Source organism: Drosophila suzukii, chromosome 3 (assembly GCF_043229965.1).
Source record: "Drosophila suzukii chromosome 3, CBGP_Dsuzu_IsoJpt1.0, whole genome shotgun sequence".
NCBI lineage: Eukaryota > Metazoa > Arthropoda > Insecta > Diptera > Drosophilidae > Drosophila > Drosophila suzukii.
In genome coordinates this window covers 14,784,030-14,808,738 of record NC_092082.1, presented here as the reverse complement: position 1 = coordinate 14,808,738, position 24,709 = coordinate 14,784,030, and the positions used below count along the sequence as shown (strand labels likewise).

General features: G+C 38.6%; 1 protein-coding gene across 18 annotated transcripts in view; it reads right to left on the bottom strand.

Annotated features, from left to right (window-relative positions):
* Window positions 1–22,795, bottom strand: part of Mp (collagen XV/XVIII-type protein multiplexin) — a 59,584-nt gene extending 36,789 nt beyond the window's left edge. For 12 of the 18 annotated variants that reach the window (XM_065864595.2, XM_070996008.1, XM_070996010.1 and 9 more), the window contains exons 1-4: window positions 22,667–22,794; window positions 21,686–21,873; window positions 7,867–7,976; window positions 6,688–7,226 (exon numbers count right to left, since the gene is read on the bottom strand). In XM_065864595.2, the coding sequence (XP_065720667.2) occupies window positions 6,688–7,226; window positions 7,867–7,957 (630 nt within the window). In that variant the 5' untranslated portion in view covers window positions 7,958–7,976; window positions 21,686–21,873; window positions 22,667–22,794. Of the gene's footprint in view, window positions 1–4,395; window positions 5,580–6,687; window positions 7,227–7,866; window positions 7,977–21,685; window positions 21,874–22,615 lie in introns of those variants that run through there. The other 6 variants (XM_065864594.2, XM_065864597.2, XM_065864609.2 and 3 more) reach the window with 6 other exon arrangements.
* Between the last annotated feature and the right edge of the window lie 1,914 nt (window positions 22,796–24,709).

Sequence of the window (24,709 nt, the reverse complement as noted above, 5' to 3'; positions counted from 1 at the left end):
CATTTTTAAATCAAACCGTTTTTGCTGTGGACCTGACCCCTCAACAAAATTTCCGCTTTATTTTATATTTTTTTAAATAAAATTGAGCTTAGAAAAAATCACCGAATGCAAGTACCCTTGTTATATAAAACTAGCTATTTGCCATCTCTGGTTGTTGAGATGTTGGCCAGTGTATTTGACCCGCTTGGACTTTGGCTTAGGGATATTGCTGGCTCTGATGCTGCTGCCTAATGGCTTTTGTGGCCAAGTCTTAACCTTGAGAACTCCCCCCAAACATCCGAGATGTTTTCTTTGGTTCGTGGGAGGCAAGAAGGTGCTTTCCCAGCCACAAAGCGTTTTTGTACACATGCCACAAGCACTGGCACATGTATTGCAGGAAACTCACAGCCAAACGCCCCTTAACAGGCACTCCACCAAGGACCTCCGACTGCCGACCCCCGACCCTCACGCTCACTTCCTGTAAACGCTACAAATGTAATACGTTTTATTTAATTCTGCTTCCCGTATTTTTTTTCCTCCCACCCGTCGCCTGTCAGCATTTTCTCACTGATTTGCGGCGCCAAGGGTGGCGGCTGAAAAATATTTCTGAAGGCGAGGAAAGGCCATGCTGACACCCTCTAAAATATAATATTTATGGGAGTTTCCACAGTAAATGTAAATAAGAAAATAGTAATCAAAATACATGAAATAAGGCCACTTTGATTTTTGGTAGAAAATAATAATGTATTGTTTGTCAACAGGCTCGATTTGTGTTATTTGTTTTCGGCACACCCAATTTATCTTCAGATTGTAAACCCTAAAACCCGAAAAGTCATAGGTAGCACTTGAAGTAAACTTTGCGAAAAGTTAAGCTGCCAACAAGTTTATTTGAAAAAATATTGAATTATAGCAACGTCAAAGGCAAGGAATGAAGGCAGCTTTGAAAATTGGTCACATGTTGGCAAGATGTCTGGCTAAGAGTTTTCCTCTTTTTTTGGTTTTTTGGCAACCGCATAAGGGCATAAGCCGAATTTTTTGCATCGGGTTATGAGGGCGTCCTTGAGCCAGTGCACCCCCGAAAAACTGAAAGTAAAATGAAAATAAAATAAAATGCGAGCAGTAACTTTGCCAACCTACATAATTGCGGCAAAAGTTGGGCCAACACACAGACACAGAGAAGATACACAGATACACCCACACAACAGCAACTTAATACGGGGCTAAGAGTTGGCTCACAAAAGTATGCTACAGCCAGCGCATAATTACGATAATCGTGTCAGTCTAGAGCCACCAGCAGCGTCCATGGGCTCACCTTAAGTCTTTAACACTCGGCCACGCCCCCTCCTCCAACCCACGTCTGACACGCCCAACTGCCGCCCATTTTATCGCCCCCTTTTTTTCGGGGGTAAAGCCAACCAGTTATTGAGTCAACGAGTCGGCGTTACACAAAACTTTTGTGCTCGCCCAAAAAGTGGAAGCCCAAAAGGAAACTTTTTTATGCCAAGTCAAGCGACTGGCCCACACCTCTGGTTATATGAAGGATAGGAACGGATCCACCTCGTCCCCCTCTGAACCTGGTATTCTTCACGCAGCATTAAAATTCTACGACTGCAGGCCCATGAGCCGAGTTTAAGCTTAAAGTTTGGCGCGGTTCAAGTTTTCTAATGAAATTACCTTATCCTTGGTTCTTCAACTTACTTTTAACAAAAAAAAGGGGCAAGCTGGCGCTTCTGTCTCGCAAAAAACACAGGGGCGATAAGGAGGAAATTTCATATCTCTTACCAAATTAAGTACACACAAAAATGAGTAACGACTTTTGAAGTTGTCATGGTAGCCAAAACCACCAGAAAGTTAAGTTCAGCAAAGTGTATATAAAAAAAGAAAGTTGCAAAGGGCAATAGTTGGGCGAAACCTTTTTCGGACATTAACGCCTAATGAAGATAATGGGCGACATATTTAAAAAGGGTTCTTCCTCTCCAACGCCGAAGTCTGAAAGCCTTTGTGCAAAGTCATCTCATAGAGGTTTTTGGGTTTCCTTTGACATGTAATTTTTAATAAGCACCGTTTTCCGCACAAATTTCCCTTTTCAGTTTGAGGCCTGTCTTTGTCTGCAGTTTATCTGTGACAAGGTCGGGAACATAAAGGAAAGAAAGTAATGGAGTGGGGCATGTGTCACACATGTATCCTTAATACGAGGGCGGAACAAAACAAACCGTCAGTTCAAGAAATGTCTAATGTCTAACCCCAGGCTTCTGTGACTTTTGTGAGCGTTTGATCGATAAGCAGAACGGGCCTGACAGCTCCTTCTGCCAGCCCTATAAAACCCAAGATATCCCCATCATATATGGGTTCCCCAGTTGGGAACCGAAACGCGTGCCCCCAATGATTAAAACGCGCTCATGAAGACTATGTCTTTGCTTCTGTTTAATTAATAACAACCCAAATAATCGAGCAGGAACATGGGGCGGTTCTAGCAGCTCGTATAATTAAAGTCAAAAATTTGCATAATTTATGTTTATTGGTGACGCCCCATTGGTTGGGCCGAAAATCCATTGCCCTTCACCCCGGGGTAGCTATAAACTTACAAAATAATCATAGTTTCTCAGTACCCCTGTGTCATCGAAAACATTTCCATTCGGTTTGCATCTTTGTAAGGGTTTTATGGGGTAACCAGAAATCAACAGTCCCACCAGATTCATAAAATGGGCACCGAATATGTATGACTTTAACGACCTGCAGCTATAGACGTAATAAAAAACCCATTTATGGGTAAAAGCACAAAAGGTATGGACATGTGCTCGTGCCTTGGGGTAAAAATACTCATGGCCGTTCGTCAAGCTCAAATAAATTCGGTAAATGAGTATTGAAAAGCAGATCCGTCGGTAGATAATGGCCGAGGAATCAAAGCAACTGCCCTTGCCATCAATTATTTATTACACATTTCCAAGTGAAATATGTCACTGTCAAAGTAAGGAAAATCAAAGTTATTATTAGAAAAATAAGTCATACTTTAGAACTCTGAGATGAGGAAATTTAACAATTGGGACAAACAATTAATGCTTTTAAAAAAGTTAATACTCCTTCAAAAAATATAATATCTTACATTTTATAAATCATATTCAATAATATAAATTAAAAATCTCCCATCTTTCAATTTAGTCAGCTGAACTTTTAAAAATTCAACATCTTAAATGGTACTTCATCAAGCAAGAAAATAAACAAACATATTCCCAGAGAAAAACAAACAACAAATTATTTTTTAAGCCAAAGTGCATTGTCTGTTTTTCGACGTTTAGCATATTGGCCAACTAACAAAACAATATTCGATTTCATATGAGTGCAGAATGGCCAGGACCCCAGTGTTTGGTGGAAAACTAATTTTCAGAACAATTGAGTGGCATTGGGGGAGTGTGATATGACCACATATGTGAATAAACATTTCAAATTGAATTTTGAAATTGTGTCGGCATAATGGGTTCTAATATTGCATTATGCTGATAAATTGTTAAATTTACAAATCAAAATTACATATTACTGAAAGTGAGTGGCTGAGTGGTGATGCATCAAGTCAACATGGCACAACAACTGTGATATTTAAATGCATATTACCAGCAAAAACATACAGACAGCCAGGGTACATGAATATTTATGATCACTTAGGCCTTAGGAACTGGCGAGCAAAGTTTGTTTTGTAATTGAAATTGTGCCTGGGCCTCTTGTGTAATTAAATGCAGGCGAAATGGCGAAGGACTTTAAAGTTTTGAGCCACAGAGATACTCTTCAGTTGGTCCATTTTGGTCTAGTGCATCCTTTTGTGTAGGGTTAACTTTCGCTCTCTTTATGCGAAAAAGCCTTTTGTTTGATCCACCCAATGCCCATTAAAATCCTGGGCCTCGACTGCCTGCGTTTTTATTTAATAAATAAAACGTATTTCCCTTTGCCTTTCGGCCATATGCGAAGAAATGGTGGAAAACTCACAGGGCAAAGACAAAAGACGGGCGGGCAGCCCACAATATTATAAATGTATACATGTACATATTACGCATACGCCCCAGTGCTGCTTTAATATGCATATGCAGAAGGGGGAGGTGGGTGGAAAATGCCGGAAAAGTGGGAGAGCTGGGAAAACTGGGAAACAGGAAAATAGGAGTTGGGATGCATAGGCAGTTGGTTAGTGACGCGTTGGGGCAAAAACTGTTTTCGCTGGCGCTTTAATGAGTTTGCCATTGATTTAGGCTTGCCAACGCAAAGGCAGACAGCCAATCCATTTCCCGATATCCTGGCAGGACTATGGGTTTTTTGGAACCCGCAGCCTAGCTCGTCATAATTTATGCGCGAACCATGTTCAATTTGATGGGCGACATTCCAAACCATTTGTGTGTGAGCCCTTATTTCTGGCCATCTGGCCATATTTACCTTTAGGCCCAACGCACTGCGGCCAACTATTCACTATTCACTTTAAATTATTGGATACGTTTAACAAGGGGATTTTGGTTTAACCACGGCAGCGTGCAAAATATTTAATATGTTGACAAAAATCACAGATAATTTAATTGCAAATACTTTGCTTTATTTATAGGTATGAGTTTTGCTTTAAAATTTATTGTAATTGTGAATTATGTATGCTACTTTTTCAGGCCCATTTGTAATTACAAATGACAGCCGTGTTATGTGTGTGTTTATTTATTGCAATTAATTTTTATTTTTTGAATTGTTAAATTGCTGTTCGCAATGTTTCTTGGCTTTGAAGTCGTGCTGTGCAATTAATTCACTTTTTCACACCACATGCACTCTACCAATTGTGCAATTGATTGATTTCCATTCGAACAAGCTCGTCGAGTGGAGTTGGGTTTTTTCTTTGGTGGGGGTTTTTGGACAGTGTTTTAGTTTCGCTTTTCCGCTTTTCCACGCTTTTCCTCGCTTTTCTTGAACTTTTACAACCGGCGACGACGACGACGATGACGACAACGACGAGAACGATATAACAATTGCAACAAAGATAACAAGGGTAAAAGTAATTGCAGTTTTGATATCCTGGCAGTCGATAAGTCCGGCACAGGGATTTCCGTTTCTGTTTCTACACGATATGTTGCGCTTCACTCTTGTGATATGATCGATTGCTAAGGGATTATGCTGGGGGAACACACTTTAATGGCAGTTTAAACTTCCGTTTCAGTCAGGAGTTGTTCAGCGGTCGAATTTTCAAACGCTTGCGCGGCCTCTCCTTCATCTTTGGTCGCATAATTGAATTTTAATTGACTCGATTCCGGGCTGGTCGGTTCACTTATTCGAGCATATTTCATTTGGCCAAATAAATCACTTTCTACTTTTTGCGGCTAAGCCAGCCCAGTTGTTTTCGGGGCTATGATAGCCACACCAGGAGCAGCAGTAGTAGTAGTAGTAGTAATACCAGCTGCCACCGCACCACACACGAGGTCCGAAAGGCAGGACGAAGATGCAGACACAGACGAAGACGAGGATGACGAGGACGTGGACGTGGACGAGGACGAGGACGAGGACGAGTACCGAGTACCGCACGGCTGTAATGAGTAGCTCATCTTAGACCCGGCCGCGTGGCCATCTGAACTGCTGGGAAACGCGAACGCAACTGAAAAGGTAAACGCACTCGCAGCCCAAGGAGGCCCATCAAATCACAGCAATCTGTTCGGGCCACAGACAACACAGTGGCCTCGTGCCATCCGCTCGTTAGCTGAATCCCCACGAGCGCTGAATTGCATTTGCGAAGAGAGAACCGAGTGGTTCGCCGGCCCACGGGGGGTATACGCAATGTGGCGAATGAGTGCGACTCAAGCCCACATGGCGTATGCTCGATCGGGAAGTGCTCTGAAGTCAGGAACTCAACTCTTGAGTGGTTCTAGTTGAGTCAGAACTACTGGGGGTTGCTTTGAGTGCCCCTGAGTGGCTGCCAACTTCTTCCGCCAGATGGCCAAGTGGCGCCACTCAAGGGGGGCTCAAGAGTTAGGTGGTGAAAAGCTTTCAGCGCTTGCTGAATTAAATTACACAGCAAGAAAAAGTTATCTACATATATTTTAGAGATTTTACTCAACAGGTACGTTCTATTGGCATTTATTTAGAACTTCAAATCTAAAAACCTGTATCTTTTTCGTGACAGATGTTGGTTTGACTTAGGAAATTCGATTGTATAATTCTTAAAAATTAAACTCCAAAGACCTTTATTGATTTAAGAAGTTATTTTAAAAGCTCTGAGATTTTAATTAATCATGAGTTTAAATAAAGGTAGGAATCACTTACTTAATTTAATTTCTTTAAGTTTTTTTAAGCAATATAATGTTTAAAGATAATAACTAGAATCTGAAATGATGTAAGCCACAGTGATATTATCGATTTGTGACACCTAAATAGACATGAGCAAATGGAAAATTTAATGTAATCCAGAATGCCAATACAGACTTAAGACACCTTAATTAACAACAGCAAACGGAAAAATATAGCAATACCGACAATTAGGTCATGTTGCGTTACAAAAAACATGATTTTCTCATAAAAATTCAGTACTTTTCCGACCGCAAATTAAAAACCACTTAAGTACGATTTTAAAGCATTACCCCTTTGGTAATAAAATGCCACTTCAATTGAATATTGGGCAACCGCTTGCGTTTCGAAAATTATTCCCCTGCAATGGATACTAGATCAAAGGTAATCAAACTGGGCGCCGCCAGAACTTACCTCGAACTTGCCGCCAATAATGGAGCCCGCCTGGCCGATATACAGGGTGGAGGCGGAGTCGAAGACCAACTCGAGGGGCTCCCTGGTGACCAGGCTGGTGTTGCGCAGCTCGCAGTCGTAGTAGAAGGACACCCGGTCGGTGAGCACCTGGAGGGCAATCGAGTTCCACTTGTCCGGCACATGAGCCACGCCGAAGCTGGCCAACTTGCGGCCGATGCTCTGGTCCGCCTGCGTGTAGACCAGCGACACATTGTAGCTGTTCTTCACGACGGGCGACAGATGGACGCCCAGCTGGACGACCGTGTCCAGGGGATTCACCACGCTGAACAGGTAGCCGCCCTTCAGCGAGCTCTGCCGGAAAGTGATGAGGATGGCGAACTCATAGAGCTTCTCGGGCAGGAGCATGCGGTACGGCGACTTCACGTCCGCCGTCTGCAGGAACCGGAAGGCGGGGAAGCCGTCCTCCGCCTCCCCGAACTCGATGCCCGCAAATTGGTTGTTGTTCATGATGTCCGTCAGCGTGTACTCGGCCAGGGCATCTGAAAAGGGTCGAATGGGTGCTTCAGTCACACTAATTGCAGCGCGGAAGGTAATCGCTCTATATTGCAGTTTGAGAAGCATTGGGATTCAATAGGGGTTCCCCAAAAGTATGCTACTCTTTTAATAGACACTAAGAGATATTTTCAGCCCATAAGTATGCAATAAGTTATGAGGTTTTTTGACAATCTAATTAAAACTAATTATTTCCTGTTTTGTTTTGTAATTTAAATGTTAAAAATATTACTAATTAATAATATTTATAATATAAATTATTATGCATATTATGTATAAACATTAAAACATACCGATATTATAAATGGAAAAAAGGGTCAGGGTCAACTTGGTGCATTCTTAGGGATAATTTATAAAATTGAATAATGTAAAAAAGATGTTAAAAAATTTAATTTTCTATTTCTCTTTCTCAAGTAAAAGAATTAAATAGAATTTCATCAAAATGCTCAATATTTCTTATCAATTTCCTATCAGTATATTTCCTTCTCTTGTTCAATTTAAGTTAAACATTTCAAAATTTTTATTACTATTCCAATCTTCTAGTAATTAGTAATTTTAACGCAGTAAAACAATCATTTTTATTAATTTTGATTATATTTTGAGCCAATAATAATAGAAAACTCTTACCTTTGATGGACTGTCCTGTCAGTTCAAAAGAGCCAAGGACTGGAACCAGAAGCGTACAAATCAGGCTCGATATCAACAGTAGCACAAGCATCTTGAACAGAGCAGGAATGCTGCAAAAAAATAAAATATGCATAAGCCATCATCCTTTTTGAATCAGTAAAATTATGAGATTAAAGAGGGACTTCCGTTTCAATCGGCAATCCATACCCAAATGTGGCCAACCCGAATTGCCTCCACAAACAATTCCCCTCCAACGGACACTTGTGCGTGGAAATAAACCAACCGCAGACACTTTATCCACCGCCCGCAATTATGGGCATGAGTATTGGCAACACGAGCCGCACACTTGGCTCAATACCCAAATTATATGCACACGGGCATCCCTCGGTTTTGGCCCACTTGGCTGGCAATATTTTGTAATTACCTCCCTGCAAACCGCAAAGCCCTTGTCCCATTCTCAATCCCTTTCCGATTTCCATAGCACCGCACACACCCAAAAGATAGTTCATCTGGAAGCCTCACAACTTTGCGGTCGGTCTTTATTCATTGGCCAACGAAAATCGCAGACTTCAACGGAAAAAACTATGATTCATTCATTGGGATCGAAGCAGGCAGATCGCCAGGCAAGATTACATAAACTAATGGTAATTAGGAAGGGCAGATCGGTACACAAAAAAAAATATTATTGGCTGAAGTTTTCATATCTTTGGGATCTCTTTGTTTAAAAAAAATTTTATTTTCATAGGTCATTGGTCAGCCATCAATTTAAATGTCGACAAAGACAATCAATGCCATAAAAAATATGTTGGTATAAAATATAAACTTATAAAGAGATGATACTGAGATCATTGGTTTTTAAATCTTTAATAGGAAATAACAAATGATTATTTTATCAACAAATCAAATTTATGTTACCTTTTTTAAGGCAAAAAGTTATTCAAAAATAATTTCCTGTGTATTTGTTTGCTTACAAAGTTGGGGACACACCTAGAACTCAAAAGAGCCGAAGATTAAAATTACTTTGTTTATGGGGGGCACTGTGTCAGTTGGTAGGTCAGAGATCAATGTGAATCATTATCCCATAAATACAAATTTTGTCAAGTCTTAATCGCACGGCCCATAAATCATTTTCTGATCCCAGCTTCCAAATGTTGTGTAATTGTCCGTGGCCAAGGGCAGATGATAAACCCATTCTATACGAAGTTCCCAAGAAACTTTTGGACCCTTCAGTTATGCAGCATGTGTGCATAATACTACACAATAATATAACACAATTAATGGGCGCCAGTTACTCAGCAAATGCAGATCCAATGTACAGATACAATTTACATTCGGAAACTATGTCGCTGACCCCGAACTGTCTCTGGGCAATTAATATTTATCAAACGCGACTTGGCAGCTTAGCAATAAGAATCGGAACCAGAAAAAACATTTGGAGTCAACACTTTCACGCCGCTTGGCTTCGTTGGAAATGCAAATTACTTTCAATTGTGAGCATTAAGTAAAAGTGTATTCATGTCTCAATTAGTCGGATGACAGCTCACTCAAAATATTTCGGCAATCGATTGGTTTCAAAATCGCTTTCCACCGAATTCAGATACTTATATTTCCACAGAACGCTGATCAATATCTTAGTTTGAGTGTAGATTAAATTCTTATTTGCTTATAAATTCTTGCTAATTTATAGTTTATTACATTTAATGACTTTTCCTATTAACAAACTCTCAAAATGAGGATGTAGTTTATTAACCAATTCTCAAAAGTATACATCCTCATTTTGAGAATTGGTTAATAGGAAAAGTCTTAAAGTGTAATGAACTATAAATAAGCAAGAAAGTATAGCAAATAAGAATTTAATAGCATTCGGTTCATTAAATATGAATATAAAATGGATGGTTATTGCATAAAAATTAAGTGTGCTAAATAAGTTAGTATAAAATAAAAACACCATGTGGAAAAATCATTTAAAGAACATATCAGTTCTATCGATTTTTGTATAGTGGGTGTGCAAAACAATATCGCTTTGTTTTGCCTGGCAATTTCTTTAAAAATAGAACCACATACATCCGACACGTGCAAAAAAGTGTCCGATTGCATCACGTATAAAAAAAGAATTACTCCAGCTTTCGATACGAACGCAGCCAGAATGAGATTTTAGTAATCCCAGGCATTTGACTGTCTCTTTTTCAACCAGCAAAAGGAAATCATCAAGTGCTGACTACATATGAGCACTTACATCATATTTGCCTGACAGACTTCGTACTCCAAACAGCTTGTATAGCAATCTGCTCCAGCCACTTAATGACATCATTAGGCGCCAAAAACAAACAGCCGTACAAATTGAACAATCCCCCAAGAGGAATTTGATTTTCAAGCATTATCATATGAATTCCTGGCGATTCTGGTTGCGTGTCTTTCCTGTTTCTTCTTGGCATTTTCACAATCAGCTCCCTGACATAATGAGGCAACGTTTATGCAGTTCACAGATGGAAAGCCGCCAGCACGTGCAACATGGACCGTGTGGCCAATGTCAGAGGCGACCCCTTCTGGCCTGATTCCACCTCCCAATACAGATTCCCACTCTCCATGGAGATCCCCCGGCATACATGCACAACTCGGGTTGCTTTTATAGATCACGGTGTGTTTTTAAAACAACAAAATCATTATAAACTAATTGAAAATCGAATTAAAAGTATACTTCAATTAACAATTTGAATTAAATCATGCTATTCTAGGCTAGAAATAATCAACACTTAAATTAATTTTACAATTTCCTTCTAATTAAGTCTTTATAATGATCACTTAAATGTATTTAATTACCCCTGCTCTAGTTTCTGAATCTGACAAAATGAAATTGTAATCATTTTTAATCAGAACATATAATCTAATATGGGGCTGCCACTTCCCTAAGTTCTGAATAACTGACTGAATTTATTTGAAACTTCTATAGCATATCTTTAACATGTATGTTTTGATTATAAATTCACATTTTTCTCTAGATTGGAATAATTTATCGCAATGGGAGCAGCCTTCCTCTGGCTATAAGAATATTCAAATGAAACTAAAACACTTTTAGGATCATTTAAACACTAAACTTTTAAATTGAATCGTATTTTAAGAGTTATATTTCCCAGTTCTATTGCTCTGGCCTTATCTGTAGGTATATGCGAGCAATTGTCTGGCTCCCGGAGGGACCAATAATAATACCCCGTCTGTTTGTTTAGAATGGGACGCACGTACGACCGATTATTGGGGCCTAGCCGGCAAACTTGGGCGTGGACGGAGCGGGGTTCATGTAAATGCCCACGAAAGTGTCGAAAGAACGGTCATAATAAATAAAATTCCCTGCATGGCCCAAATCAAAGTCGCCCCATGTATTTCACTTATGAATTTACGAGTCATTATGATTTTCCGCTTTGCATCCGCCGGTCATACGCATACATATAATATCATGCCACTTGGCCCGTACCATATGCAATTCCTAAAACCAATAAGCAATAAAATTTTATTCAAACTAGCAGCAACAGCTGCATGAACCGGCAAGTATTCCCCAGTTTTTTGTTTTAAATCAAATTCGGCCCCCCCCGGCCAACGAAACAAATCTGAATTGGTTAGTGTCGTAAAAAGTTGCGCACATCAAATTCAAAAATCGTCAGAGCGTTGCACATTTAAAGGCGGGAAGACCGCCGGAGAAGATCCAATGAAGGGAAACCCCTGAGAACGGTGGAAGACACACAAGAAGTGGGGAAAACTCGAATAAAATGTTATATTGAATAGTAAATCGGCTCAATATGACTGGGGGGCATATGAAAGGGCTCTCTGGCCACAGACAACGGCCAACGAAAGACGGAAAACTGTGCCACTATGTCATATGAAGCAGGGACCAAAGAACCATCTTTCTCTGACAGCAAAAACGGCTGAAAAGAGGCAGCAACTGCCGCTAAGGCAACGTCAGTCGGGAAATACCCTTAAAGAAGATGTATTCGTTAATACAAAATATTTTTAATGAATATTTTTTGTTTTAAAACCACATACCATGGTTCCCAATATAATACCTTAAGACTTTTTCTTAAGGATTACACACTATTATATTCTTAAAAATAATCTTGTGAATAGTCCTTCTGCTTCGGGAATTAAAACTAAACCTAAATATATATATTTTATTGTATATTAAGCTCTATAAAAAAATGTAAACTAATGACAAATTATTATTATTTTAAACATAGTTTATATAATTTTTATTTTGTAATCTAAAAATGATTTAATGATTTAAAATATATATAGACCTATTTACTACGTCCAATTCATCAACAACCTTTTATATGCATCTTTAAACTAATGTTAATTATTTTGATTTGTACATCCTTTAAAATAATTTTAAAAACTATTTTGAGAAGTGTATTTAACATCCAACTTTCCGTATTCAAATTTTCCGATGGTTTTGTTCGGTTCGGTTCGTCGCGTACTTTTTTTCGCCGGCTCTGCGCCCCTAAGTGAACTATTAGCTCTGTTGATTTTATGTTTTCCAATTTGTTTTGTGATGTACTTGCTGTGAGGATGGGGATGGGGATGGCGATGGTGAAGGGGATGAAAAAGGGGGCAAAGAGTTGGCTGTCAGCTGGCGTGTCGCCTGCCGACGTTTATTGGCCTTGGTTTATTTGCTCCACCCAGAACAGCCCCGCCTGCAATTCCTTTTGTTTGATTTAAAGGATTTACATGCCAAATTTGACTTTATTTATTTTTAAGGCTAACACGTACACGTACACATTCACACAAATGCGAACACACAACATCATTGTTTGGTAATTGTGCTGGGTGTTTAACATTTTAAGTGCCTTCATTTAAGGTGGAAAATATTTTACATACAGCTTTGCATAAATAAACGAGAATGCCCCGAAATTGAAGTTGGCAAGTTCGAGGAGGAGAATCCACTTCCACAATGACATTCAAGCCAAGACCAACTGTTGCATGCTGGTCAAAATTGTGTGAGTGCGGATTGGATGAGCGATAAAATCCTCAAGCGTAATTTGATATTGGCCGGCTGACAGCCAAAAACGGAGGTGAAGAGTGGGATTTAGTTGCAAAGGCATAATCATAATAAATGGATGATAAAGACCCACATTCAGGCCGAGAAATTGGAATGCCTGAATGGAAACATCAGCTGCAGAGAATGGAAAATGAGTTGTGACAGATAATACCAACAATGATTTTTCATTGGCGACAAGCACTTATCAGGTTATTCATTAAAAAGTATCACATTTAAGCAAAAATACAGAAAAGTAAAGAAGAAAAACCAACACTTTGAACATGTCATTCAATGCAATATCCATCATTTGTTTCCTTGTACAAAGAACTTTGAACTTGAAAATATTCTTAGGAAATTCTCAAATTTATATTTATACGTTTCTCACGTTGAGGTCGTTGAAACATCAAGCAAAAAATGACTGACACAATCGATTGCAAACAATGAAAAATAAATTTCATGGATTATATTCCCAGACAAGCGATTAATATTCCCGCAGCAATGGCAAATAAATAAAAAGATTTAGGTGTTCAGGAATTTTAACCAGGATTGATGTGCATTTTTTGTGTATTTATGGTAGTATAAATATTAGCAGTCTTCACATTTACGACTCCTTCTGATCCACAGAAAGGCATAATTCTCTGTGTTTGGCATTTGGGTTAATTCCCTTAATAATGATGTTGGCGAATGGCAACATAAAAACAGAATCACCAGACACAACCCGACCCAAAAAAAAGGCAAAACAAGAAGTATAAAAATATCCACCGATCTCGATTTTAATTCTCATTCAGTTTCTGACCCCGATCTCCTCAAGAACGTGGCTAAGTTGCAGTCTTACTAATTGGCCACATGCCTTGAAAGCCGAAGACCAGAAGCTGAAACTGCCAATGTGCTCTTGCCCCCAACTTCTTTTTCAACAAAATACTTTCCTTTTTCTTTCTACACAGGAAAAGAATTTAGTCTAATATAAAAAATTGTGTAATATATATTAAATAATTATAAAATAAATATTGTACAAAATTCCTGACCCTTAAATGTAAATTATTATATAAATTAAAAAATTAATTTTTTTATATTTTCAATGCAAATTGCAAATATAAACATCATAAAAATTTCTGGAGATTTCTGGATCGGTAATATTTCAAAATTAAATTTTATATGAATCGTTTGGCAATCTTTTGCTATACCATTTCATGACTTTTATAAAGTGTAATACCAATTAAATATTTTTATTTATTACTAAATTATGTTAGTTTCTAGTTTTATTTAGTAGTGTGCAACAGCTGCCGCCGAGTGATTTAAATAATCTCTAAGCGACGAGTGCTACTCATATTGCACTTAGCTGGAAGGCGGCCATGTGCAACATGTTGTCGCAATCCCAAAAACGAAGGCGCAGACAGCGAAAAAGTTCAATGAAATGTGCATCACAAGGGGATTTCGGATTGGGATCGGGAATGGGCCTCGGAATGGGCCTCAGATTGGGAATCGGAATGAGAGATCTCCAGTTCTGAGGCTGCGACCGTGCGTGTCCCATCGAACTTGATGAATGGGGTGTGCCGAGGCATCAGCGTGTTCGTTATTGCTGTCATTATAATGCCTTGCATTTATTTATAGCTCCTTTGCCACTTATCTCGCATGCAATATGTGTGTTTGTTTTCTTTTGGACATTTCTGGCCGAAAGCAAAAATTGATCCACGATCTTTGGCAACGCAAAAACCCAAATAGGTAGTTGAACTCTTTCCTGCCACACGGGATTCAAGGTTGACTGGGTGGCCCCTTCATTTCACGCAGTCTGGTATCCAAAAATCTGCTGTGGAAAGGAGATTTGCCGGCTTTTTTCTCGTTGGTATCTCCTTTGCTGGCATTTGGCCAGCCACGCAATGCAAAAGTGTAACTCGAAATGGAGCAAAAGTTCATAAAAATCTGGCGACGAGTCGCGGCCACAAAATGTGAGGCAGCCGATGAAGAAAACAGCCAAATTATTTATTTTGCTTTTCATGGAGATTTCTTAGAAGGCTCTATGAGCTGAAATTATAGACTAAAACATTTTTTAAAACTTTAAGACTGTATAGCTAAATTCCCAAAGGCCCATGAAATTATCAACGAAAACTTTCACAACTTTAAAATGTATTCCTCTTTAAAAATAGGCATCATTTTCACACTTCAACAGACGACAGCTGGCGGGGAGACAATCATATGTCCATCAGTCTGTCCAATTGTGATGGAATCATTTGTCTGGACTGACCTTGGGGCTACACATGTTTATAGGGACAACTGCCTGGTCCCATAAACATTTCAGTTTTATTGCCTTTTTTCGCATAAAATTAAAATGTTGGCGGGAAAAGGCTTTAAATGACTATTTTTTCTTTGTAAATACAAAAGGCAAGAGTTATGGCATATTCCTGGGGTTGGGGAAACATTCATCATGCTAGTTTTGTGGTCTAGGATTCGGTGGCGTATGCGTAATGCGGCCACTGATATGAGCTGACCACAGGCTGGAAAAACGTATTTATGGCCTAAAGCTCGTTATCAGCTTGGTAACAGAAATACGGCGAGAAATCCCATTTGAAGCTGCGAATTAAAGCTGGAGAGCGAAACCCATTTGATTGGAGTTGATTGGCAATCAATGAGGGGGTGCCCCTGCTAACAGATAAACACAAAAAATCTATTAGCCGGACTTGGAGTCCTGGCCAAACGAAATGTAATATCCATTTGCCTCAGGCAGCATCTCCTTGCCGCAGGAGACACGCACACGAGAGAAGGCAATAAAGCGTCCAGGACTTGTGTTAATAATCAATGGGGGTGGATGTGAAAGTGGGTGGGTGGCGGAGGATTACTCCTTGAAAGGTTAAGTAGCGAGTTGTCGAGTGGCACTTGACTGCCAAAAGCAGGAAACGGAAGCCAGGACACGATTGATGTCGATAAGTCACATCCTCGCTTGGCTAAAGGCGCATTACGCATACGTGGCTATTAGTCAAAGGTTTTTCCTCCACCTCCAAACTCCAGCTCCGCCTAATTGAAACGAGTTCCATGTCTGCTCCACAAAGCCGCCTAAGTGACCCCCAACCCCGACGACTTGTCCCTGCCAGAGATAATGAAATGAAGTAATAAATAAATATATTAAACTGCTCTCACGTCTCGCGTATTTAGCTCATTGCCGCTGGCTGTACGTAAAAAAAAAATAAAATATAGCTACCTAACAATAAGTAATAAACATATAGCTAGTGCTAGATTTTTCTGCATTGCTCACAAATGATTTCATAGTGTAATCTGTTGTTTTCACATCTAGTCGCACCATCAAAGAGATGCCTTCCTCATGCTAATTTAGCAGAGTATATATACAATATTTTGTAAGCGTCCACATTAAATGGGAATTTAGGAAGAGCACGCGATGAACAGGTTCATGGGATGAGTTTTCATCGCTGGACTATTTGCGGCCATCTGCGTATTTATAAATAACTTTCTAGACATGACAACAGCGGAATCAAGAAATAGCTTTTTCGATCTAATTGGATAAATCAATCCGCTTGTCAAAAACCCACAAGCTGCTATCTTAGATTACACATGCATTAAACACATCAACGGATTACGCAATCTATTTAATCTGCTTAAGCATCTTAATGCACTTTATTTACGAGTACACTAACGCCTTGAAAAGCTGAGTATAACATTAATGAACTGCCAAGCCATTCAATACCAAATGGATTCTACAAAAGAGCCGATAAAAGTAGCAATCTTCAAGTCTACCGTCTATAGAAATCCCATAACAGATACCTAAATTGAGATGTTCGTTAATATACAAATCGTGGCGAAAATTTCGCAAAAGCTTTTACCAAAGTGCCTGATAAAAAGTCAACATATTTCATATTTTTTATTGCGCCTGATATCGCAAAACTTTCCTATGGCACGTGGGAAATGAAAATACCATTCATTGATATAATTTATGTTTGTTTATATTTCACCTTAATTTATTTAGAAATTCAAATTCGTTAACGTGTATGAGAACTAACATCGTTAGGCGGAGAACTAGTTTGCAACTGAACGATACCGATAGAGAATATATATTTTCAGTAATTGCACTCAAACTCCCAGCAAATTTAGTCGTAATATGTAAAGTAATTCCCATTACGTCAAATTGATGTCTAGTCAATGAGTATGCATGAATTTAAATTTCCTAAGTTTGCATAAATTGGCGAATGAGAAGTTGAAAAAAGATCTCCGACTGGAGGACAACCGCAATCCGATGAAAACCAGACTCCAACTCTAAGCGATCTGATAAAAATGCAGTCCAGATTTATGAATAACTGCAGAGAAAGAAATCTATTTTGTAAGATCCTTGTAAGATCCAAGAAAAAATGATTTTCTTGCTTATATTGTTCTTATAATATTATCTTTAAATAAATAGTCTGTGTTTATATCATAACAAACGATTTTATATATATATTATTTAACTTAACTACTAACCTATTTTGGTTCAGTGCTGACAAAGCCATAAAAAACTGCATAGAAAGAATATTATTTAGAACCTTGAATTTAAGGTCCATTTTATTTGAACTTTCCAGCATTGGTTATTTTGATTAAAGCTAGCTTTAAATACATCTTTGAAATTTTTATCTTATCAACAGATATCAGTAATTTGTACTTAAAAATTTTAATTGCAAGTGAATGTTATTTAAAAATTTATTTGTGATCTCTTGTTCAAGGTCCTTAAAATATTGCTCTATCTTTGATTATAATTATACAAATAATATTTTTATAATTGTTTTGTGTTTTTATAATAATAATTACAACAGAAGTCTTTGTTTTCTTCAAAGTATTTCATATTAAGCGTTCACTTTAATGACTGTATAGATTTAAACTAACCCAATTTCATGTATTTCTTCCAGTGCAGACGAAGTGGTCTGCTACTTTTGCATAACTCCTTTGTCGCGCCAATCGAGGCGGATAATCGCTGCCAACTTGGCACCGCATCAAGTCGGCAACACACACAATGCATGCCAATTAATTAAGACCTGGCACGGGTCTCTCTGCTCCCCGTCGACTTATTTGGCTAATTGTCTTTCGATCGAACCGATAGCGGTCGAAAAAACAAAATATCTGAATATATTCCAGCCCACAGTCGGTGGGCAAATTTAGATTAAACGGGTTGCGTTGCGCACGCGCTTAAAAGGCGGCAGCCGCCAATTATTGTTAACACGGGCAGGTGAGCCGATCGAAAGACTGATTCAGAGGCGCCAGGCTCAGGTGACGGCGCTGAGCGTTTTGCATAAATTAAATTGATATTATTTAGCTACAGATTGCCATCGCACAAGGGCAATTAAAAGGCGCGGGCTGAACAGCTTTGTTATTAAAGGGGATCTTAAGTTTTAATGGTTCTCGTAGGTGATGAAAATGTAATAAGGCGAGAAACGTGTCCAATCACTGCGAATTATGATTAAAAACGACGGGGTCACTCCTGACAATGTCTTTGTTTTAATATTCAACTCTTAAGGCATAAACAACAAGGGACAATGGCCATTGTCCTGCAAACGTACACAATGACTACAAGTTCCGAAAAAAAATCGGAAGGCATGCAAAGATACAATTTATAATGGCAAGGTCAGCGAAATAACGACAAGATGATTCACTGAAATTGCAGGAGACCATGTTCTGGGAAAGTACAAAAATATACATTCGAAATAAAAGTTAAGTAACAAAAAGTGCCCCGGCCTTATCAAAATTCAGTACTCCAGACTTGGGATCGTGGGAATGTAGCCTCAAATGCGAAATGCTGATTAGACTAATCCAAATGCCCGCATGCCACGCCCACATCGAATAATTCACGCCCATCTTTCACAACAATTATGCGCAACACTTGCGAGCCAATATTTATGTAAACACGGACACGGACAGATATTTTCACTCGGCCCGAACACGTATCTGTGGGATGCAAATGCATCTGCATCTCAGCATGTGCATCTCGCCATCTGAGAGTCAATCCGAGTGTAAGGCCGCGTTAATGCCCCAAACCTGTTCGTCTTCTGGCTATTTATTTTGCGGCATATATTTTGTTAATTTTGTTACCTTTAGAGCTGTTTTGCCCGGCTGGCTGGCTACTTGATTTAGTAGCTTACTGTAGTTATGCACCGGAAAAAACTAAGTTAGTCATCTAAGGAACTAAATATTATTCATAAAATTCCTCATTAACTTCCATTCCATTTTGATAATTGTTTATCAATAGATCCTTTTTAATGCTGAAACATTCTACTGGGAATTCTTTAGGTTCAGCCTGATATAAAAAATTGTATACCCATGAGGCATTATAAAAAATTGTATACCCATGAGGCATTATAAATATTTGTCATAAAATGCAACAACCAGATTATTATAAAAAATTTTATTTTTGACCACAAAAAAATAAGGAAACGGTTTTTTTTCAACTAATCTTAAGTAGAATTATGGTTTCTAAAATAGGAGAATTTGCTGTTCTCAGAAATACAGTTTATTATAATCCAAATTTACGTTTAAGTTAAGTTTTTACTTTAATCAAATAAATAAGATGAAATCCCACGCTTCTTTTTCAACTTGTTGCTATGCCAAATGTTTTTTTGGAAAGGATTTTTAAACTTTTTCTCCCTCTGTAGCACAAACTTGCAGACAGCTGGCTGCTAAGGGACCCTCGCGATCTTTCAGCACCAACTGCCTGGTTTGATTTAACAATATTATTATGAGATGCGAGTTTGCGGCATTTATCAGGCAACAAGTTGCGGATACTGGGCATGTTTCTAATTTAAATATTTCGCCAGTGCGCGAATCGATTTCGCGCAAAGCAAAGCCATTCCATTCACAAGTGACCTAATTGAGACGTAAGTTCTTCCAGTTATCTCTGCGGTGATTGTTCACTAACTTGTGACTGAGTCACTGCGAAATTACGACATTCAGAGGGGTGTGTGGGGGTCACATGCAAATTGGTAGCCAATTTTAATTAATTTGTACATGCTTTTTGCTCTGTGCATTTATTGCTTTTTTAGTGAAAAGTCATACTTGTTTCGACTGACTCATGAAGATTTGTACTTGTTTTCGAGACTCTTAAATTGACACACACTGTTCTGGTTGAAAAGGCCTACATTTTTCTATTTTCCCCGTTGTTATATATTTTTTTTTTTAGGTTTTGCAACTAATATTGGTGGCGTTCCCTTTTGCAGTTATCCGCATCGTGCAAATGTTTATGTGTATTACATCAAAGTACATTTGCTTTTCAGCCAGTTGTCGCTGCCGGTTGCTGTTGCCGTGAATTAGAGTCGCAACAAAGGCAACAAAGGGGGAACTTTCAACACTGACGGCCATGTCAGGCCCACGAATGTTAACAAATGTGTACCCAAAATGTTTGTTGTCACAACTTTTTGTCCTGCCAATTTGGAGGCGGCATTTGTCATTTAATTAAGACCAGTTAGGACAGCCCATATATGGTAGCAGAATACCGTCCAAAGTTCTTAAAAACCAGAAATTCTAGAATGATCAATGAATCAGCCGCCGCATTTGTATTTAAATCAAGCATTTCCTATGCAAAACACGCATTGCTATCCCAGAGGCCAAATAATAAAAAGATATTGTTTTCGCACTCAAAAAGGGCATTCGATATCAAACAAATTAAATCAATTTACCGCCCAAATATTCATAATTTTTTTGATTTAATCAATTCAATTCGGATGCAGTTCACGCATTGCAAAATAATTCACCAGAAAATCAAACTGTCAAAGAAGCCACCCAAGAAATAATTATTGCTTCGCGGAATTGCGACAGCTCTCACTCAAGATTTATATGCCGTAATTACAAGTTTATTTCGACATGATTGCAATATGCAATTATCGCGTCTTAAATATATCGTATATAAAGCTGTGCCCCCATAGATCGCAAAATTCGCAGGCGGTAAGTTGACATATTGCCTAGCCCCGGCGACAGCTTCAATTTCCGTTGCTGTGCCAAAGATCGTTCAATCAACATAATGCCGTTGGGAGTTCATTAATGTCTGAAACTCTTAGTGCCGTAAAAAAAAAATTGGGGAAAAAACCAGACACATCAGACAGAGCAAACATTGCAGATGGTATATTGCAGACTTAGAAAAACCACTTAGTAAATTGAGCAACTATTTAAACACTCTTTTATTTTAATATAAATTATTATGAAATTTCTTTTTCCTTATGTAAAATTTATAAAACCTGCATGTCTAATTTAACTTGATTTATCTTTATCCATTTGTGCAGAACATTAATATTTATTTTCCGTTTTTTTATATTTTGCTGCCTTATCGTGAATAAAATTTGTAAATACACTCAACAATTTTTTCTCAATGATTTCAGACATTCTGCCAATATTTGAGCCAACATCTGGCCAACGAATGGCCATCAAGGGCAACCAAAAGTCGAATTTGCTTTGGCTCTTTGTATTGACTCTAAGTTATATTTATTAATGAGCTGCGCAAATATGCATAGTTAATTTTCAGTTCATTGCCGTTGTTTTTGCTTTATTTGTTTGTCGTGTATTTTGTTTGCCGTTTGCTATGAATGGGCTATGATATGGACAGAAATAGCGAAAACTAAATGTTATTTAATAAGTAAATAAAAGCGACGCTAATCTGTTTGGGGTGGGCAGAGACCGCAGACTCAAATGCATTTCCTCCACTACCAATTATCTTTCGAAAATGTCGGACTTCAAGTGGCGACTTTGTGGGCAATCGGGAATTTTCGGAATTTTAGCCATTTACGTGACCGTATAATGCCATCAAACGTAATGGCTTAAAATAGTTTTCGGACTTACCTCAGCCTCCAGTTGAATGGCAATGAATATTTCCACGTATTCCCTGGCGGAAGTGGGCCTTTTTACTGCTGCATAGTTTCGGGCGACAGTTTCCGGTAACAGGACACTTTTCACAAAGCCCTCGGACACTTTTCTTTAAGCCCGTTTCCTTTTTATTCTCGCTTGCTCCGTTCTTTTGATTCACTACACTACACAAAACGGGGGCAAAAAGGGGGTTAGATTTAGGAAGGGGCAGTACTTGTAAAAGATCAATGGAACTGCGAAAGGGGTGGACAATGATTGGTCATTTTAAATGGCATTGACATTGACCAGTCATTGTTCCATAATGGGACAAAGCAGGAACCACAAAGGCAATCCGAAGGATTTCTGAACACACAACACAAAGTGGACCGATCGGCACTGCCCGACAAAATATAATTCCGCATGCTTAAATACACTGCTATTAGCTAGATTTACGTTCTTTAAATAGTATATAATTAAATGTAATAGATGGGCTGTTTTGACTGTTTTAAGCTAAACTATAAATCACCGAAACCGTTTTAAATCAATTTTCCAGTTTTTGTACACAATTAATTGTTGTTCATTCTTTATAGTTTCAGAAATAATTACTTTTACTTAGTAAAGTTAAGTTATTAAAAATGTATTATCGTCCCCAAGATAATTGATGATGAATTTTCTAATTACACACTTCTAAACGTTATGGACAATACTTTTTGAACTGAACAATTTTAAATGTATTACAATTTATTTTATGAGCCTGTTGACTACAAAATTGATTTCGAAAGTAGATTTTTGAACTTCTTATATTTGTTAACACTATATTTTGTTATCTCTTTTTCCTTTCCACAGTCTTCTTTTAAATTTAATTATCGGAATCCGTTTAGATAATTATAAGCACTTTTTCAACAATCTTATTTATAATCTTAAAACCTTGGTATATATGTGGCTGGATCTCGATTAAGGAACTTTTTTGCTGTGTACCAATCGCAGCCGGCGAAACCGCGAGTCGTGTTTTTATTAAATCGCAGGGGAGCACGCTTCGATGTGGCCGGCACTGAATTCGCGTGTGGGTGCCCTGCGATGCGCTCCGTTCAGCGTTTTCACTGAGACTGAGACTGAGGCCTGAAATCGAAACATTCGACTGCGTCGACTGCGGCCCCAAAGGCAGCTGGCAGCGACGCCGGCAGCGACGTCGACGACGACATCGAGAGAATTCCAAACTAAAATGCTACTGTTTTCCGCCTCCGATGAAACATTTTGGCAGATACTTTTGTGCCCGATACTGATGGAGCGCAAAATTCGAAATGCAATTAAAAGCATTGTTTGAAAGAATTTGAAACAGTAGATAACTTTTCAATGCAGAAAGAGGGAGAGAGCTTTTAGATAAAATGAAAACTCGGTTTAGTAAACAGCTATCTCGGTGTTTCGTTAATCGAATTTTGTGTACACAAATTAAACGGATTCGATTGACATATCATCTCTAAGCTGTTTAAAATAAACAGGGCGACATTATTGAAATTTAAACGCTTTTAAACACATTTATCTAAATTATATTTGCTTAAAGCCACATTAGAAGCTAATTTAAACTATAATAAAGCTATCGAAAGCAGGTGGTTTTGAAAACCATTTATTGGAGCTAACATATAGATTCTTTGCCTGTTGATTATTTTATTTATTGACTTGTATTATTAAATAAATTATATTATTAAAAAAAACTATACGTTATGTTTATAATTCGAATTTATAGGTGACCATGCATCACAGAAGAGCCATATCATTTTGTGTTATCATTTCGTTCTATATAATAATTAAATAAAAAAGTTTGGACTTCTTTACATCTTTAAAAGTATTTGCAATTGTGTGTGCTTTCCTGTGGTAAACAGGACTTTCCATTTGGTACTAATTATTTTTATAACTTCTTTCAATTCTTTCAATGTCTTTCATTCTGTTACATTAACTACTTCATTCTATTTACTAAATAACCATTTACTTTCCGAGGCACAAAGCCTCAAACAAACAAACTAAATCTAAAATAATCCCCTAATGTGATTAACTATCTTTCAAGCATTTTCAATAGGTTGGTGTGATGTTTTCCGGTTTCTTGCGAGACAAATCAAAACCCATTTTCGCAGAGCGTTGTGCAATTTTCCGCTGCATGGCGGCCACAGACTTCAGGTGCTTTTGGCTTCTGCATTTTCCGACTTTTCCCAGCAGTCTTGGCTGCTACCACTTGGCTATAAATAGGAACAACTGGAGACGAACCCAACGGGCAACACTTTCGTTTAACTTGTTGTAGGGAAAAGGGGGACTGAAGCAGCAGAAATTAGTTCCCAGGCGGCTTTATAAGCTTTGCCAAAGCAGAGGGGTGGGTTCTTAAGTGTGGAAAGGGCGAAAAATTGGATGGAAGGGGCAAGAAGTCAATGGGCGACAACATGTGCCCCTGGTCCCACATGTGCTGTGGCAAGTTTGCTGTCTTAATTATTTATACGTAATAAAACTAAGCATAATTTTCTAGCAACAACTACGCACTGGCGCCTCATTTTAAATTCTATAAATAATTTGAAAAGCAGTTGATATACATAGTTGAATCGCAAAGGGGCACTCGAAAGGCTCAAACGAAAAAGCCGGAAAAACTAAAAACACATTCATACAAGTTGTTGGGAAAACTGAGAGAGAGCGAAAGAAAGAGAGTTAGAGAACGTTGGCAGAGGAAGAGAGAGCTCTGCAGACGTCGACTGCGACGCGGGCAGCACGGCAGCGTCACATGCGGCGTATGCGTAATTTTGTGAGCCTTATCAGAAAGCCATTGCAAGCAAACTTTATTTTAAAGCGCCGGGCCATTTATCGAACTTGCAACGTGTTGTCTCCTGCGGTCCTAGCCACAGCCACCGATTGCCTTGCCAACCCCCTTTGCCAACCCCCCTTTGGATGCCCCAACCCCACCCCCCACCCCTTTTAACCATTTGTGCCACAAGAGTCGCGTTGTTTGCACGCCGGCTGCCCAAAGCCCGCCAATTGTTTATT